This window comes from Schistocerca serialis, chromosome 3, assembly GCF_023864345.2.
Source record: "Schistocerca serialis cubense isolate TAMUIC-IGC-003099 chromosome 3, iqSchSeri2.2, whole genome shotgun sequence".
NCBI classification, from domain to species: Eukaryota; Metazoa; Arthropoda; class Insecta; order Orthoptera; family Acrididae; genus Schistocerca; species Schistocerca serialis.
Window position 1 is genome coordinate 523,066,256 of NC_064640.1, and position 16,856 is coordinate 523,083,111.

Sequence of the window (16,856 nt, forward strand, 5' to 3'; positions counted from 1 at the left end):
GGGGAGGGGCGGGTTTGTTATTAGTGGCGCATAAATGATTCAGCACTGGACAGGATTAGACAGCTATGATTTACCAAGAGGGAAGATATGACACTGGTAATAGGAAAACCTTTGGTCTTCTCTTGAATACGGTTGGATTTCTGATCAGACATAGGTTGCACACTAGTTTGTTCCACATATGTATGATTTGTAGGAGATGGAGTCATATTCAGAGTTGTGCAAAGGTACAGGTAAAATGCTTATGGAATGATGGTAGTCATCTGATAGAAGAGATGAACTGAGGAATTCAGTGACTAAGAAACTGATGAAGAATATAGAGACCGTAAAAAACATGTGATTAGCATTAATCATTAGAACAAATCATCTAGAGTTTTTACAATTCCCAACATGCTTAAAATTAAGGTTTTGGTAGAAGTAATACCCATATAGGTTTTTTTTTTTTTCAAATTCTAGAAGGAAATGGTTACCTTTTTTAATTGCATTTGGCAAGACATTTCCTGCACACAGAGAGAATCTGTTCCCTTGAATTTTGATGCTCATCCATACTTAATGTCAACATCTTACATAGGAATACTCTCTCTCTCTCTCTCTCTCTCTCTCTCTCTCTCCTCCTCCTCCTCCTCCTCCTCCTCCTCCTCTATATACAAAGTGAGTCAGGAGGAAAGGTATATGCTTTGAGGATGATTGTCTTCATCATTCTGAACAAAAAAACTCCATATGAGCATAACAGTTCCTGGGGAATTAACAGGAACAGTGGGGAACAGGATAAATGCAGGTGATAGTAAACGAAACATTGTGATACAATGTTTTGTTTAATTGTGTACATTCCCTCAGGAAATATGTTCAAAATGTTCACCATCAACTGCAATGCATTTTGCGGCTGTTGTGTTGCTGATCTTACCTCATTCGTAAGGTCCTCCCTTTGCGTCCACTCTGTGCTTGTAAACTTTACTCTTAAGCCAACCTCACAAACAGTAATCTAATGGAGTAATATCGGGCAACTTCAGTGGCCAAGAAAGACAGATTTTCAAACAGCTATATGTCAGATATCGTTTATAAAGGGGCATGTGGATACAAAGTTTTTTTGTTCAGAATCACCAATACTATTGTCACTCAAAACGTGTGTGCTTTCCCTCCTGTCTCAACCAGTTTGTAAACTGAAGTTCCCTAGTTGTTTCTATCTGTACGTACATGCTAATCTCAGGAACTAGTGTACGGATTTTGATCCAGTTTTGACTAATAGATGGATTGATTCACAAGGTAGGTTTGTGCCTAAAAACTGGATGAACCACAATAAAGTAATGTCCACTGCTGCTCTGAAAATGACAGCTTTGCCACCTAGCAATACAATGCCACAACTCTAGACAGCTCCCAAGCTTGAGCAGCATCCTGGTTGGGCCTAGTGGCCTATGACTTGCCTCAAAACTGAAACGTTGTGCAATCAAATACCAGTCAGACCACGGATTTTTCACTTTTTAAACCTAACATTCACCTCTCAATGATGTGGACATTCACCTGAAGCAAAATGCGGCTTGGATTCAGTGTTAAACTGTATACTTCATTTTCCCATCAGCTTTGGTAGTCTAGCGGCAAAGTGCGGGCTTGGTAACCAAAAGTTCGCAGGATTACATCTCTGTGAGACCACAAATTTTTACCACTGTTTTTTATTCTACCAATCACTTGTCAATGATGTCCACATGTGCAAGAAACAAAAGGCGTTTCGGATTCCACATTAAACTGTAGGCCACCTTTTACCAGTGAGTGACTGGCTAAGGAGCCTAGTGGCGTCTGCTGCTTAAATCTCTTTATTTATATGGAAGTGATTATTTCAGTTACCTAATGTTCTCGTCCAGTTTTTAATCATAACTCTATGCAATGCCCCATAGCCAAAATTACCATTACACCAGATAAGTCATCTGGCCATAGATACTTAATGATACCTGTGCAAATCTGGTTGGGTCACTAGTGTCACACTCTCTCTCTCTCTCTCTCTCTCTCTCTCTCTCTCATGTAGAAAGAGCCCTCATGTTATTCAGCTATCAGAATTTGTGCCTCTTCTGTACCTTCACTACCCACCTCAGCAAAAACTCCTACTCACTTAAGACGCAGTCACATTTGGATCTCAGTGACTGAAAACAGCAGTTGCCATGTGTGTACCTATGAGTTGTGCATGTACAAATGTGTCTGCTTTGCTGTGTCTATATCTGATGAAGGACTAAATCCAATAGCCATCTTTTTCAAAGCACTGTGTGCCACTCAAAGCCTCCTCTATGTGGTAAGCAGCAATCTGCTCTTTTCTTATTGTTTAGTAGACTGAGCCATTTTGTGCTTCTTTGGTTTTTCTGCCAGGATCAATGTCATAAAATGTTCTATGTGGTATTTCAAGTTGTGTTACTCCAGCTTCCTTCAGGTCTCCTTCAACTGCACAGTCCATTTAACTGTTTCATTTAATAGTTCCTTGGGTGAAAACAGAACACTTATAGGTTCAGTTCATTCTCCTTCTGTCCATCTGTGTGTGTGTGTGTCCTACTATTAAGACCCCTTTTCCTCAGGAATAGGTACAGATATCAAGTTCAAATTTATGTCAAACACTAAGGTCTATGGTCCCAGGTGGTGTAAATAATTTATCTTTTAAGTCAAAGGAATCAAAAGATACGGCCATATATGTCACATATTTTGATGCTCGCAAACTCACTCACCAAAAGCTACAAACAAACTGTGTCTGGTGATTCAATGGAAAAGAACATGCGTGGAAAATGTGAGGTTAAATTAAGTTGGTTCAGAATCCTCAGAGCGCAAGTCCTACTCACACTAGTTGAATTTTTTAGCTTTGACTTTACTGTGGATTTTGTAGAATTCCACAGTCTGTCTATTTAGTCTGGTTGGTTTTGTTCTTTTAATATGTCCATGGTATTTTAGCCTGCATGTTTCATATCCAAATAAGCTTCAGTATACTTTTTATTTTCTTTATCTGCTCTCAGTCTGTGTAATTCAGACCTACAGTTTTCCTGATTACTTTTTGTTCTCCCTTTGAGTTTCTTCAGTGTCCATCTTTCCATTTAACATGAGTGTTTCAGTCCTATAAAAGCACTCTTGTTTGATGACTGTCATAGTTTCTGAGTTTGGTTTATTTTGAGACACATTTTTTGTTACTGCACTCTTTTGTAAGTCTTGTGCCACAAGATCGGTAGCTGTATGTACAGAACAGGGAATCAGTGATCATAAGGCTGTTGCAGCATCCCTGAATATGGAAGTTAATGGGAATATAAAAAAAGGGAGGAAGGTTTATCTGTTTAGTAAGAGTAATAGAAGGCAGATTTCAGACTACCTAACAGATCAAAACGAAAATTTCTGTTCCGACACTGACAATGTTGAGTGTTTATGGAAAAAGTTCAAGGCAATCGTAAAATGCGTTTTAGACAGGTACGTGCCGAGTAAAACTGTGAGGGACGGGAAAAACCCACCGTGGTACAACAACAAAGTTAGGAAACTACTGCGAAAGCAAAGAGAGCTCCACTCCAAGATTAAACGCAGCCAAAACCTCTCAGACAAACAGAAGCTAGAAGATGTCAAAGTTAGCGTAAGGAGGGCTATGCGTGAAGCGTTCAGTGAATTCGAAAGTAAAATTCTATGTACCGACTTGACAGAAAATCCTAGGAAGTTCTGGTCTTACATTAAATCAGTAAGTGGCTCGAAACAGCATATCCAGACACTACGGGATGATGATGGCATTGAAACAGAGGATGACACGCGTAAAGCTGAAATACTAAACACCTTTTTCCAAAGCTGTTTCACAGAGGAAGACCGCACTGCAGTTCCTTCTCTAAATCCTCGCACAAACGAAAAAATGGCTGACATCGAAATAAGTGTCCAAGGAATAGAAAAGCAACTGGAATCACTCAATAGAGGAAAGTCCACTGGACCTGACGGGATACCAATTCGATTCTACACAGAGTACGCGAAAGAACTTGCCCCCCTTCTAACAGCCGTGTACCGCAAGTCTCTAGAGGAATGAAGGGTTCCAAACGATTGGAAAAGAGCACAGATAGTCCCAGTCTTCAAGAAGGGTCGTCGAGCAGATGCGCAAAACTATAGACCTATATCTCTGACGTCGATCTGTTGTAGAATTTTAGAACATGTTTTTTGCTCGAGTATCATGTCGTTTCTGGAAACCCAGAATCTACTATGTAGGAATCAACATGGATTCCGAAAACAGCAATCGTGTGAGACCCAACTCGCTTTATTTGTTCATGAGACCCAGAAAATATTAGATACAGGCTCCCAGGTAGATGCTATTTTTCTTGACTTCCGGAAGGCGTTCGATACAGTTCCGCACTGTCGCCTGATAAACAAAGTAAGAGCCTACGGAATATCAGACCAGCTGTGTGGCTGGATTGAAGAGTTTTTAGCAAACAGAACACAGCATGTTGTTATCAATGGAGAGACGTCTACAGACGTTAAAGTAACCTCTGGCGTGCCACAGGGGAGTGTTATGGGACCATTGCTTTTCACAATATATATATAAATGACCTAGTAGATAGTGTCGGAAGTTCCATGCGGCTTTTCGCGGACGATGCTGTAGTATACAGAGAAGTTGCAGCATTAGAAAATTGTAGCGAAATGCAGGAAGATCTGCAGCGGATAGGCACTTGGTGCAGGGAGTGGCAACTGACCCTTAACATAGACAAATGTAATGTATTGCGAATACATAGAAAGAAGGATTCTTTATTGTATGATTATATGAGAGCGGAACAAACACTGGTAGCAGTTACTTCTGTAAAATATCTGGGAGTATGCGTGCGGAACGATTTGAAGTGGAATGATCATATAAAATTAATTGTAGGTAAGGCGGGTACCAGGTTGAGATTCATTGGGAGAGTGCTTAGAAAATGTAGTCCATCAACAAAGGAGGTGGCTTACAAAACACTCGTTCGACCTATACTTGAGTATTGCTCATCAGTGTGGGATCCGTACCAGATCGGTCTGACGGAGGAGATAGAGAAGATCCAAAGAAGAGCGGCGCGTTTCGTCACAGAGTTATTTGGTAATCGTGATAGCGTTACGGAGATGTTTAATAAACTCAAGTGGCAGACTCTGCAAGAGAGGCGCTCTGCATCGCGGTGTAGCTTGCTCGCCAGGTTTCGAGAGGGTGCGTTTCTGGATGAGGTATCGAATATATTGCTTCCCCCTACGTATACCTCCCGAGGAGATCACGAATGTAAAATTAGAGAGATTAGAGCGCGCACAGAGGCTTTCAGACAGTCGTTCTTTCCGCGAACCATACGCGACTGGAACAGGAAAGGGAGGTAATGACAGTGGCACATGAAGTGCCCTCCGCCACACACCGTTGGGTGGCTTGCGGAGTATAAATGTAGATGTAGATGTAGATAACATAGCTGAGTAAAATGAAGGCATTACCCTCGAGTGTTGCAAGATTTTACAGAAGTGGGCCAAGTCAACTGAGCAAATTATGCAATATAGAAAGCTGATTTAGCAGGAACTGCTGCTCTGGCACTGAAGTGGTTACTTAGTGCTATCACCAAACTGAGCAGCCAGAGGTGCAGAAGTACCAGTCCAGCAGGTCCACAGCGCACACTGCCTGATTACCTCATGCTCACATCAAGGCTGTGTTATGACTTGAGTGGAAGAAACCAGTGCTGCAGCAATAAAAGAATGGGCTAGACCTGGATAAATATTCCCGATTTACAGCTACAGGTATCCCAGTCTGCCGGCATCAAGCTATGAGGAGGGACCTATGATGTTCAGTAGTCTTCATGTCTACTGACTTTGAGTTTCGTGGGAGTGCACATCTTCTCCTGTGGATTTCGACGCTGCTAGCCACAGGGCCCTAATCATGCAGAATCCAATGCTTGGGACTTGCACTCTATAACTGGACGGTCTCTATGTGGCCTCTAGTTCATCCTTGGGGCACACAACTGCTTGTCCGCTCCCAATTGTGTGGGCAAGCTACTTGCTGCTTGCCTTATTCCTGTGGGCAGATTCTGCCGTTGGGGACTGCATGCAGTCTACATCTTTGTCATGCTCACTCTGGTCACCTACTCCCAATGCTGTTAGCAAACACAGGGCTGTGTGTGTCATGCAGTGTGTGTGCTTCATGGGATCAGTGACTTTGTAGTGCCGCTTGTGCTGACACTGCTTCTTCCTTCGTTACCACCTGCCTGCAGCTCCACGCTACTTGATGACCAGCATCAACCTCAGCACGCACATACTTCTAATGCCCTGCTATCTGGAGTGACATCGCGCAAACTGATGTATTCAGAATAATAAATATATGGTTTGTCAATATTGCTTTACTGGCCCCTCATTACACATCTGACAGGAACCCACTTGCCAACCACCACTCATTCACACCCTGGAGTGGTGCTTCGTTGACATCCTGACCACCACCACTCCATTTTGTGATAACGAATTTCATAATCAACCTTTTCCAATCTACTAGGGTAAGTCAATTATCAACCAAAAAGTAGTTATAAAATTTTATTGTAGTCAAATAGTCTCCTTATGTTTCATTGCACTTAGTCCATCGTTGTACAGGCATCCTGATGCCCTCATAAAAGAAGGTTCTCAGCTGAACTGCGAGCCAGGAATGCATGGCTTCTTTCACTGCTTCGCCTGATGCAAATCGACGGCTCCTTAATGCCTATTTGAGTGGACCAAACAAGTGATAGTCAGAAGGGGCAAGACGAGGACTATATGGAGGATGATCTAACACTTCAAATTTGACTTTCTAGGGCGTTTCAGCAGTGTGGACAGCAGTGTGTGGATGGGCATTGTCATGCAACAACACAACACCTTCTGATAGAAATCCTCGGCATTTGCTTCGAATTGCATGCTTTAACCTGGCAGTAAGTATCTCACTGTAACATACACTGTTTATTGTTGTGCCCCTTTCCCTATAATGTTCCAGTACTGGACCTTGTGCATCCTACAAAACCGTAAGCATCAGTTTTCCTGGCGACTGTTGGGTCTTTAACTTTTTCTTGCACGGCAAATTTGGATGTTTCCATTCCATACACTGCCGTTTACTCTCTGGTTCATAAAGGTGGATCCATGTTTCGTCACCGGTAATGATCCTGTCTAAGAAGTTGTCCCCTTCGTTACCATAGCGATCCAAATGTTTTTTTGCAGATGTCCAAGTTCATTTATTTATCCAACTGTGTGAGATTTTTTGGCACCTATTTTGCACAAACTTTATGAAACCCAAGTTTGGTTGTGGATGATTTCATAGGCAGAGCTGCTACTGATTTGCAGACGATGTGCCACTTCGTCAATAGTTAATCATCTGTCTAAGAGAATGTGAATTCTCAATGGTTTCTTCATTTGTGGTGGTAAACGGTTGTCTGGCTCCTTCATCGTGCTTAACAATTGTGCGACCATTTCAGAATTTTTCAATCCATTCGTAGACAATCCATTGTGGCAAAACACTGTTCCCGTAGAGTATTTAAAGTCTTCGATGAATTTCGGCCCCCGATACGCCTTCAGACCACAAAAAAACGGATCACTGAATGTCGCTCTTCTTTGGTGCAAATTGACAGCAGAGCAGCCGTGATTAGCAGCACAGTAGTGATAATGAAACTCACCTAGCAGCATGAAAATTGTAAAGATATAATAACAAATAAACAAAGCATGCCTCATCAATGTAAAACACCAGTACTACCAAAATATGCAAAAATATAACTAAATTGTGGATAATAATTGACCTACCCTTGTAATTTCATTAACGTTTTCACCTTGTCGATTTTTCCATGTTTAGTTTTTAGAATTTTGGTTTCCAGGTATTTGTTAGGCTGGTTTTTTCAAATGATATTTGAAGCCCTACTCTTCCTGCAGTTTCTTTAAGAATTTCTATTTCTTTTTGCACTGTTTCAATGTCCTCACATAGAACTGCCTGGTTATCTGCAAAAGCTAAGCCACCTTTGTCAACACTGTTACTTCTTTACCGGTTCACCAATTTTAAGCTTGGATTACTTTTTCTGTGTCACGACTGAAATGTAATGGACAGAGTCCATCAACTTGTCTCACACCTGTTTTAATTTAAAACTTTTCCAAAATTTTCCCCCTGAAGTTTATTGTAAATTTTGTATCATTTGTTGTTTAACTAATAATTGCAGTGGTTTTGAGGTCCAGACCACCACCTTACTTCTGATAGAAACCTTTCTATGCAATTCTTCAGGCTTTCCCGGCGAGGTGTTGTCATGATGATTAATCAGGTTTCTGCCAGTTATTCGCGTCTTTCCTGCACATTAAAAGTGTGTTCCATCCACCCACCAAGATTAAGGCTCTGCTATGAAGTGTGAAGGACGACCTGTATCTACAGAAACCATATGAATGTGATGTGACATACATCGGCCAGACAACGAGGACTGTTGATATCAGATGCAAGGAGCACCAAAGGCACACCAGACTGAGACAAGTAACCAAGTCACTGATTGCCGAGCATTGTTTAAAACTCAATCATTCTATCAAGTATAATCATGCCAAGATTTTCACACAAACATCGAGATAATGGGACAGCGGCATCAAAGAATCTATTGAGATAAAGGTCGCAGAGAATCTCATTGAGTGGGACACTGGTTTCCAGCTGAGCATGGCTTGGAACCCGGCACTCAATCTCCTGAAGATGCAACGGAGGCAACATCAAGACCCCAAGGGACACAAGTATGAAGATGGAATTAAATACCACGTAATAACGGATGCATGTGAAATGGTAACTCAGCAACAGACACAATACCTGAGAATGTTCTTCCAAGTCTCAAGTGGCAATTTGAACACCATCAGCCTGAAAATAACACAGTAGCTGCTCCTGGGGGTGGCAAGGACTTTCGACGGAACGCCTAACATGGCACACCACGGTAACAGAACTAATTCACAGAAAGACTTAAAAGGTGACAATCAGAAGATAAAACATCTAGCACGGCTTGGACGGCATTCTGAACTTAATTCATCAATACTGACAATGGATAATAACCACAAAGTAAACCCGCAGCATTCAGAGCACCCACAGCTAGAAGAAAACACTACAGCCGCTGCTATTGGTTGGTGCACACCATGGACAGAGCGTCGGACGCGGCACGGACTGCACAAGGAGCACCTAGCACAACATAGGCCATAAATACCGGACTCGTTCCACACTGGAACCAGTATCAGACGGCACCTGAAGAAGACAGCGAGTCACACAATTAAAATATCATCCAGAAAAGACGCGAATAACTGGCAGAAACCCAATTAATCAACATGACACCTTTCTGTGCATTCAGGGCAACTTAGAAATTTTTAAAATATTTCCAAAATTCAATGCACTTAGCTTAGTTGGTAAGTACCTGTAGTAACATACCAGTTATTACACCTACCACCCACAGCGTCAATTGTATTGCGCTTCAACATTCAAACAGCGTGTTTGCAACTACCTGAGGTGACTGCCAGGGGCAGCCCGGTCACCAATCGCTCTCGCCAGATCTGCCGTGAGCACGCAGTAGTACACAAATGACACCTGACATGGATAGCCTCTTTATAAGGGCATGTATGGACTCCCAGGCTCTCAGCTGTTAAATGTGTTTTGAGCCACCACTTTCATTGCATCCTTCTTGATGTCACTCTGTGACCCAGTAAATTGTATCCTTTTTATTGCTGTTTATTTCCTTACGTTCCTAGTTGGAACACAAGTGGCAACATAGATGATCGAATTTTTGCATGTTTTGGGTTATGTGATTTCTGTGCTGTTCATCTCTTCCATGGAGGCTTTACTCCAGTCCCTTCTGCAACAACAGTAGGCAGATACGGCCATGGTGGAACAGTTGTTGACGATGTTGACTGCAGCTCAGCTACAGTTTGTTCACCCATCGACATTTCCCCCTATGATGAATCTGCGGAAGACTGGCTTACTTACAAGAAGCGGCTATGTCAACATTTCACGGTGTTCCAGGTAGTAAACATTGTGGTCCATAACATTTTTTCCTTGTTGTGGATGCCCCCTCACATGTATTTCTTACTGTGCCAGTCAGATCCTCTGCAAGAACCAGCATCACTTTCTTTAGACTATATGTGTCGTTTGTTGTCGTCCTATCACCACAAGCATACGTATGTGGTCGCTATGCATTCTGGATTCTACCATTGTTGCAAACAACTCCAGCAATCGTATCAAGTTTGGATGCCCCCAGCAATCGTATCAAGTTTGGATGGCCGATCTTCACAGCCTCAATCAAAAGTCGGTTTGTCACAGTTAACTCTCAGGAGTCTTATGTGGACCCCACACTCAGAGATGCAATCATTCGTTCAGCCCTTGGTAAAGAGATGCGTCAATGTGCCCTTCAGTTGGAGGACCCTACGTTAGAAGATGTCTCCTGCACTATGGGCCACCAATTGGATCTGTTTGCCCCAGGGCTAGGTTGTGCAACCAACTTCACGGCACGCATCACCCTCAAACCCTCTGCTTGCCCTCGCTGTTTTCAGGTGTGGCCAGTGCCAATAGCTTTATGTAACCAGGTTGAGACAGCTGGACTGATTAACATCACTGTGAATGGCTAGATCAATTTTCTCAAGTGAATGGGCTACATCCTTAGTTATCATAAAAAAGTTGTTTGGTCAGCTCTGGCACTGTGGCAACTTCAAGATCACTATTAATGCACAGGCAGTCATAGACACATATCCCCACGCCTCTCCTGGGGGGGGGGGGGGGGGGGGGGGGGGGGGGGGGGGGAGATTCTTTTCCAAACCCGACCTGGCTGAAGGCTTCTTTCAGATCCCTTGGACAATGCATCAAATCAGTTGCTTGTAGTTAATATGCCTTTTAGCCTCTATCAGTACCAATGGCTGACCTTCAGGATCAGCTAGTGTTCCTGCCACCTTTCAACATCTTTTAGAACAGGTCACAATGGTTGTTCCTCATTGCATTAACTGTCTTGATGATACAGTCATGACAAGTGCGAATATGGAGGATCACCTGTGTAATTTCCATTCTTTGTTTACTGTTCTACACGCCATAGGCCACAAACATAATCTCGCTTAAGCCTCACTTTTTCCAACCTTTAATTGTTTATCTAGGTCACAAATTTTCCCATCAGGGCCTGTGCCCCATGGAACAACATGTCGCCACCATTACAGCTTTGCCCCCTCAGTCTCATCTACATTTCATTTCATGGAAAAGTGGCATACCATCAAGTTTATTCCCAGAGCGGCTATTATTGCCCATCACTTTATTATGTTACTTCAGAAAAGTGCTTGTTTTGTTTGGTCTGCAGCCTGTGAACATGCTTTTGTGCAGCTTAAGGATAGTCTTTGCTCCGCACTGTGTCTTGCAGCATTTCAACCTGGCATGCAGCCAGTCCTGGCCACAGCCATATCCCAGCCAGTATGGCCCATTGCCATTCAGATGGCTCCAATCTGCCTATTGCCTTTGCATAAAAAACAATCAACTCGGCTCAGCAATATTATTCTCAGGTGGAACAAGTAGCACTTGCTGATGTCTAGGCCTTACAAAATTTCAATGTCTCTTGTATGGTGTAAAATTTCATTTAATTACCAACCACAAGCCCTCAGTTTGCCTGTTCAGCTCATTGGTGTTCTTATCGGACAAAGCCACTAATCGTCTTCGGAGTTGGGCTCTGTTTTTGTCCTGGTACAACTATGAGACCCATTTTCGTCCCAAGTTGCATCATGCAAATGCGGATACTCTGTCCCAGCTACTCTTGGGCCCTGACCCCTCATCTGACCAGGAGGGAATGCTTTGTTTTCAACTCAGTACAGAGGCAAGGCAGTTGGTGGATGGCTTTCCTGTTACCAGTTTCTGTACTGTCTGTGCTGTGACGGGGGATCCGGTGCTCTGTTAGCTCATACATATGATACAATATGGACGGCCTGACCGTCCAACGCACCAGGCAGCAGATGCACTTCAAAATTGTTACACGTTGTGTCATCACCTCTCCCTGTTGGATGGCATTATTCTCCTGCTGTTAGAAGGGCTTACTCACTGTATGGTGGTTCCAGCAACTCTACGATCAAAGGTTCTTCACTTATTCCATTAGGGTCAGTGTGGGATTGCTTGCACAAAACTGTTGGCGTGCCACATGTGTTTTGGCAGTATACCAATTGGGGAAATGGTCACATTGATTACACTGGTCTTTTTCAAAACACTTTGCAACTTATGCTTTTTCTCATTTTCCTTATGTTGTTCATCATTCACCAGCAACAGTAGACATGACCGTCACGGTCCTGTCGAAGTTCTTTGTAGAAGGTTTCGTACAATGGTCCTCAGTTCATGCTGACAGCTTTCCAGGACTTCCATACACAAAATAGCATTCGTCCTGTCCAAGTGCCTCCCTTCCTTCTACAGTTGAAGAGCGAGGCAGAACACCTTGTCCAGATGCTAAAGAGACAGATGCCCAAGTACGTAGGAGATTTCCCAGTCAAGGAGGCTCTCATTTTTTTACATAATTACGTTAACAATGCTGGTTGGAGCCAAGAGTCCCATTGAGCTCCTGCATGGTCATCAGCAGTGGATGCTGTTTGATCTCTGGCTGGCAGGCAGGCATCTCCCAGCGATGCCAGTTTCGTCAATATTTGCACCCAGCACCCCACTCTGGGCCAGGGCATTAGGAGGGAGCCCTCATTGGATTTCAGCCATCATTCACAGCCAACATTGTCACCGTGTCTTTGTGGTTCGCATGCAAGACTGATATGTGGCATACCACTGAAACCAGCTGCATCCCAGGATGAGCGCGGAGCCCCCCCCCCCCCCCCCCCCCTCTTTTCTTGTTGGCCCTGGCCACACTTGGGGTAGAGCAGGCCTGATCATGCCTACCTACCCCAGTGGTTGAGGCTTTGTCAGCACCAATGGGGATTTGCTTCCTGTGGCTGATGCCAGTGCCTCCCACTGCACTGAAAGTATTTATAAAGTCCTGGTATTATTTTTTGGAAGTCACCATCAATTTCACAGAGTTGACTGTGCACATACTTTCTCTTTGTTTGTCTTAATAATTCTTAAATTTCTTTCCTAGGTGCCAGGGACCTGTCACATACATTTTCTGATATGTTACTATTCCACATTTTGAATGTCTTTTGTCACAATTTTACTGCTTGTTCACAATTTTCATTCCACTAAGGGTATTTTTCTGCCTTTGTAAAGGAATTTGGTTTTGAACAGTTTGATAAAACATTCTATGAGTTGCTCTCAGTTTTGTGCTTGTGCTTTGTTGGGTTCATTTGCCAATAGCAGTAGTTGGATTTTAGTAGTATCAAATTTACAAATTAGTGACATCCTTCTGTTGATTTTAAGGACCTTTAAATTCAGTTTCACTTAGGTTAGGTAGTTATTTGTGTCCATATTTGCTCCTTTGTGTACCTGAACATTTAAAAATTTCCTTGTGATGTGGATACAAGATCGTGATATAATCAATTTGGAATTTACCAATATTCTTGTTGGTGGATTTCCACATTTTGTTTTGGGAGTATATTTCTTAAAATGGCCTGATGTAATTTTGAAACTGAAATTTCTATACAGTTCCACCAGTCTCTCTCCATTCTGACTGCTCCATTTGTGTGCAGGGGAGGTATCAAGTGTTTTGTTGAAATTTCTGTAATTCCCTAAGTAAGCTTTAAAATTTTTCACTACACGAACCATACACGATCCACATATCACAACAAAAGCTTATCTGCTTGTTGTGATATATGGATCATCTGCGACTTCTCTCTACCTGTTTCTATTTCTGCAGTGGGCAAACAGGCAGCCCTCTTCTGTACTACACAGAATTTAAATTAAAAACTCAACAACGATAGTTTGTTACAATAAGCAGCCAAAGAATCAACATAACTTCTTTTTTAAGAAGTATTGGTATTAAACTTGAGAACTTCACACATTATGGTTAAGAAACTTACAGTTGTGTAGTCGTGAGCTGCTTTCATTAAGTCATCACAGCCCTGGGTATCGGCAAACAGGCGGATTCCAATGCAGTTGGAGGGATCAAGCTGCTTTTTCAGAAAGCCGCAGCAAGCATCAACAATCTCTGGCATTTGCAGTAACCGAGCTGCACTGAGAAGCTTTTCAACAGTCTCTTCTCTGATCTCCACTTTGCCTGTTTGGGCATATGACAATAAGTATGGAATTAGTAAAATCGCTTTGTATTAGCTCTGATGTTATATCTTACCATAATATTAGTTACAAATGTTTTAACTCAGAAGTCTATAAATTAAAACTTACAGTATTTTCTAAAAATGTGAATGGGAGCTTCTGATAATGATTAAATGCAAGATGATACACAAAAATAGTATTTTCTAAAAACATGAAACAGTAACAAACCCTGGTGCAAACCAAAGAGAGAGTCAAATTGTGATAATTCAGTAATGCTTGGCCTAGGGGCAGGTGCTCCAAATATCACTGATGGAAAAAAATCAATCCCCAGTATTGGACTACAAACAGGACAGGGGGTAGTAAATCAAATTAAGTTAGAAGAAACATTATTGCACCAAAAATCAGAATCATGATTCCTTTAATTTTTAACACAGTGGAGATAGATAGTTCCTGCAAAAATTTGCACTTGTTTAACTCTTTGAGTCCCAACCTGAGCACACCTCTGCTCATCTTCCTCCATTTGCATTGTTGTTATCAGTTTCTATTCAAGTTCGGTATGCTGTGGAATGACCTCTGCATGTTGCTGCCATCATCTGTAGGTTTCTGAACTATTTTGGCATTCTCAAGTACAACCCACATTTGTTCACAACCACTACAACGACGCTTCCACAATAGTTTTTGGGGTTTCTTGCTGTGCTAGAGCATGGGTAGTCAAACTTTGGTACCTACTGTCCACTTTTGTATCTGTGTTGCTGGTAAATTTTTCAACTGCCCACTGGTTTCACAGTAACGGTGATTTGCAAAGTAGGGAAGTAATTTTACTTTCTAAAATTTATAAAGTGAAGTTACAGTAAGTTAAAGCATATAATAATAATTACTTCACAAATACTTTGTCAATATTTTATGAAAACCCAATAAAAATGTGTTTAAAGTCTATCACCTACCACCCACCATGATATCTGGAACACCAACTAGTGGGCAATAGGGACACGTTGACCACCACTGTGCTTGTGTGTATTTTCTGATGATACAGACCAATACTGAGATCTAGTTGCTTTTGAATGAACCATTTGTAGACTCTGGTTCCAAAGGGGATGTTTCTGAAAGACAATATAGTGATTCTGCTTCTCAATCAGACTGAGGTACAAGAACTTTATTATTTCAATATTACTGTTCTACAAACTTTGCTTGAAAAATCTCCTAGGTAAATTATATTTCAACTGTGTTTTCAGATGAAATCCCATCTCCAACAGTGTATAATATATTCCTGAATAATCAAGATAGTATTTCAAATGTAGTGCCATCTTTAGAGCCACCATGCAATACAAAACATTCTAATGTTGCAGAATATCCAGATGCAGAAGTAGGATGGATCATATTAGATGAGCTACGATCGTTACCTGAATTGAAAAAGTGGATGTGTGGCAGAAGTTTATGTCAGTAGCAGTCCTTGATATTTTATGCGCCACCTCTGTTTCCAGTTTCCTGTAGGAGAATAAGACCATAGCTGTGGGAACATGTATGTCTAATCTTAGATGACTTCCTATAAAAGGTGCCTAGGTGTTTATGAGCAAGAAACATTCGTCATGTCTGAAGCAGAGGGACACTAGAAATGTTGCAGATTTGTCGTCACAAGATTACAGAAAAAGAAGCTGAGGTCGGTAGCAAAACAGGGATGACAAGGACGATAAAACCTGATGCAGTTCCAGACTACAATTTCATTAAGGCACGCATAGACAGGAATGATCAACTCTTATCTTACTACCATTATAAGAGAAGGCAAATGAAATGGTGGAAGAAACTATTTTCCATCTTTCTATAATGGCAGTAAACACTTTCATACAGTACCAAAAAACAAGAAATAATCAAGTCGGAGGCTACCATTTGGCAAATTTTCTACTTCAATTAGGTGAGCAGTTTGCAAAGAAAGCGGGTAAGCAACAACACACTGCTACTCCTCAAAATGCGACTTCTAGGACGGGATTTTGCTGCCAGAATTCCTTCCAAAAAAACTGTAATGTGGAAAGTCTTCAAGAAAAGAAACAGTATGGTGGTGTCCTGACTTAAGTTCCACTGTACATGCCAATGTGTTTCAGACTGTACCATACAAATTGCTGTTAATTGTAGTAATAAGAATCTACTTAAAACTTTCTTCCTTAAACATGTAGTGAAATTTGAATAAAATTAATGTGCTACATTTGCAGTGAATGTGTGTCCTTTTGTAACTAGATTAAACAAGAACCTTTCTACCTCCAAATAAAGTATCCACATTCATACATAAAGTAATGAACATGAAACAATAGATACTTAAAGAGATGCTAAAATTGTCCAAGATTCTGGGACACGCCCGAGACTCAAAGCGTTAATGGAAAGCTCTACATTGTGTAGCCCCCAATTAGTGCTAAAAACTGTAAATGTTTGTATAACTTGTGCCTCACTGGTCTGGATACTTTGCAAGACTAAACAAATTGTTTGAAAGTCAGTAATCAATTGCTTATGGTACAGCGATAAGATGAGCAAACAGTATGATGTAACATACACCATGGAAGTGTAATTGGTGAGGACAATAAATTCTTCATGTATTTTCTTTCATTTTTATCATCAAACATAAGGACATCTTATAAAAGTATTCATGCTTTACATTTAGATTGTATTTCCTTAATATCTGATGGAAGCACTGTTAAGTCATTCACTAAGAGCACAAATGCACTCATCTCCCATCTAAACAGAGGTTGTGTATTTAATAGTAGTAGTAGTAGTAGTAGTAGTTGTA

At 41.6% G+C, this 16,856-nt stretch overlaps 1 protein-coding gene across 3 annotated transcripts in view; it reads right to left on the reverse strand.

Moving 5' to 3' along the window:
• Positions 1-16,856, reverse strand: part of LOC126470399 (kelch-like protein 5) — a 288,827-nt gene that overhangs the window by 82,174 nt on the left and 189,797 nt on the right. For all 3 annotated transcript variants that reach the window (XM_050098244.1, XM_050098245.1, XM_050098246.1), the window contains one exon: positions 13,891-14,087. In XM_050098244.1, the coding sequence (XP_049954201.1) occupies positions 13,891-14,087 (197 nt within the window). The remainder of the gene's footprint in view (positions 1-13,890; positions 14,088-16,856) is intronic.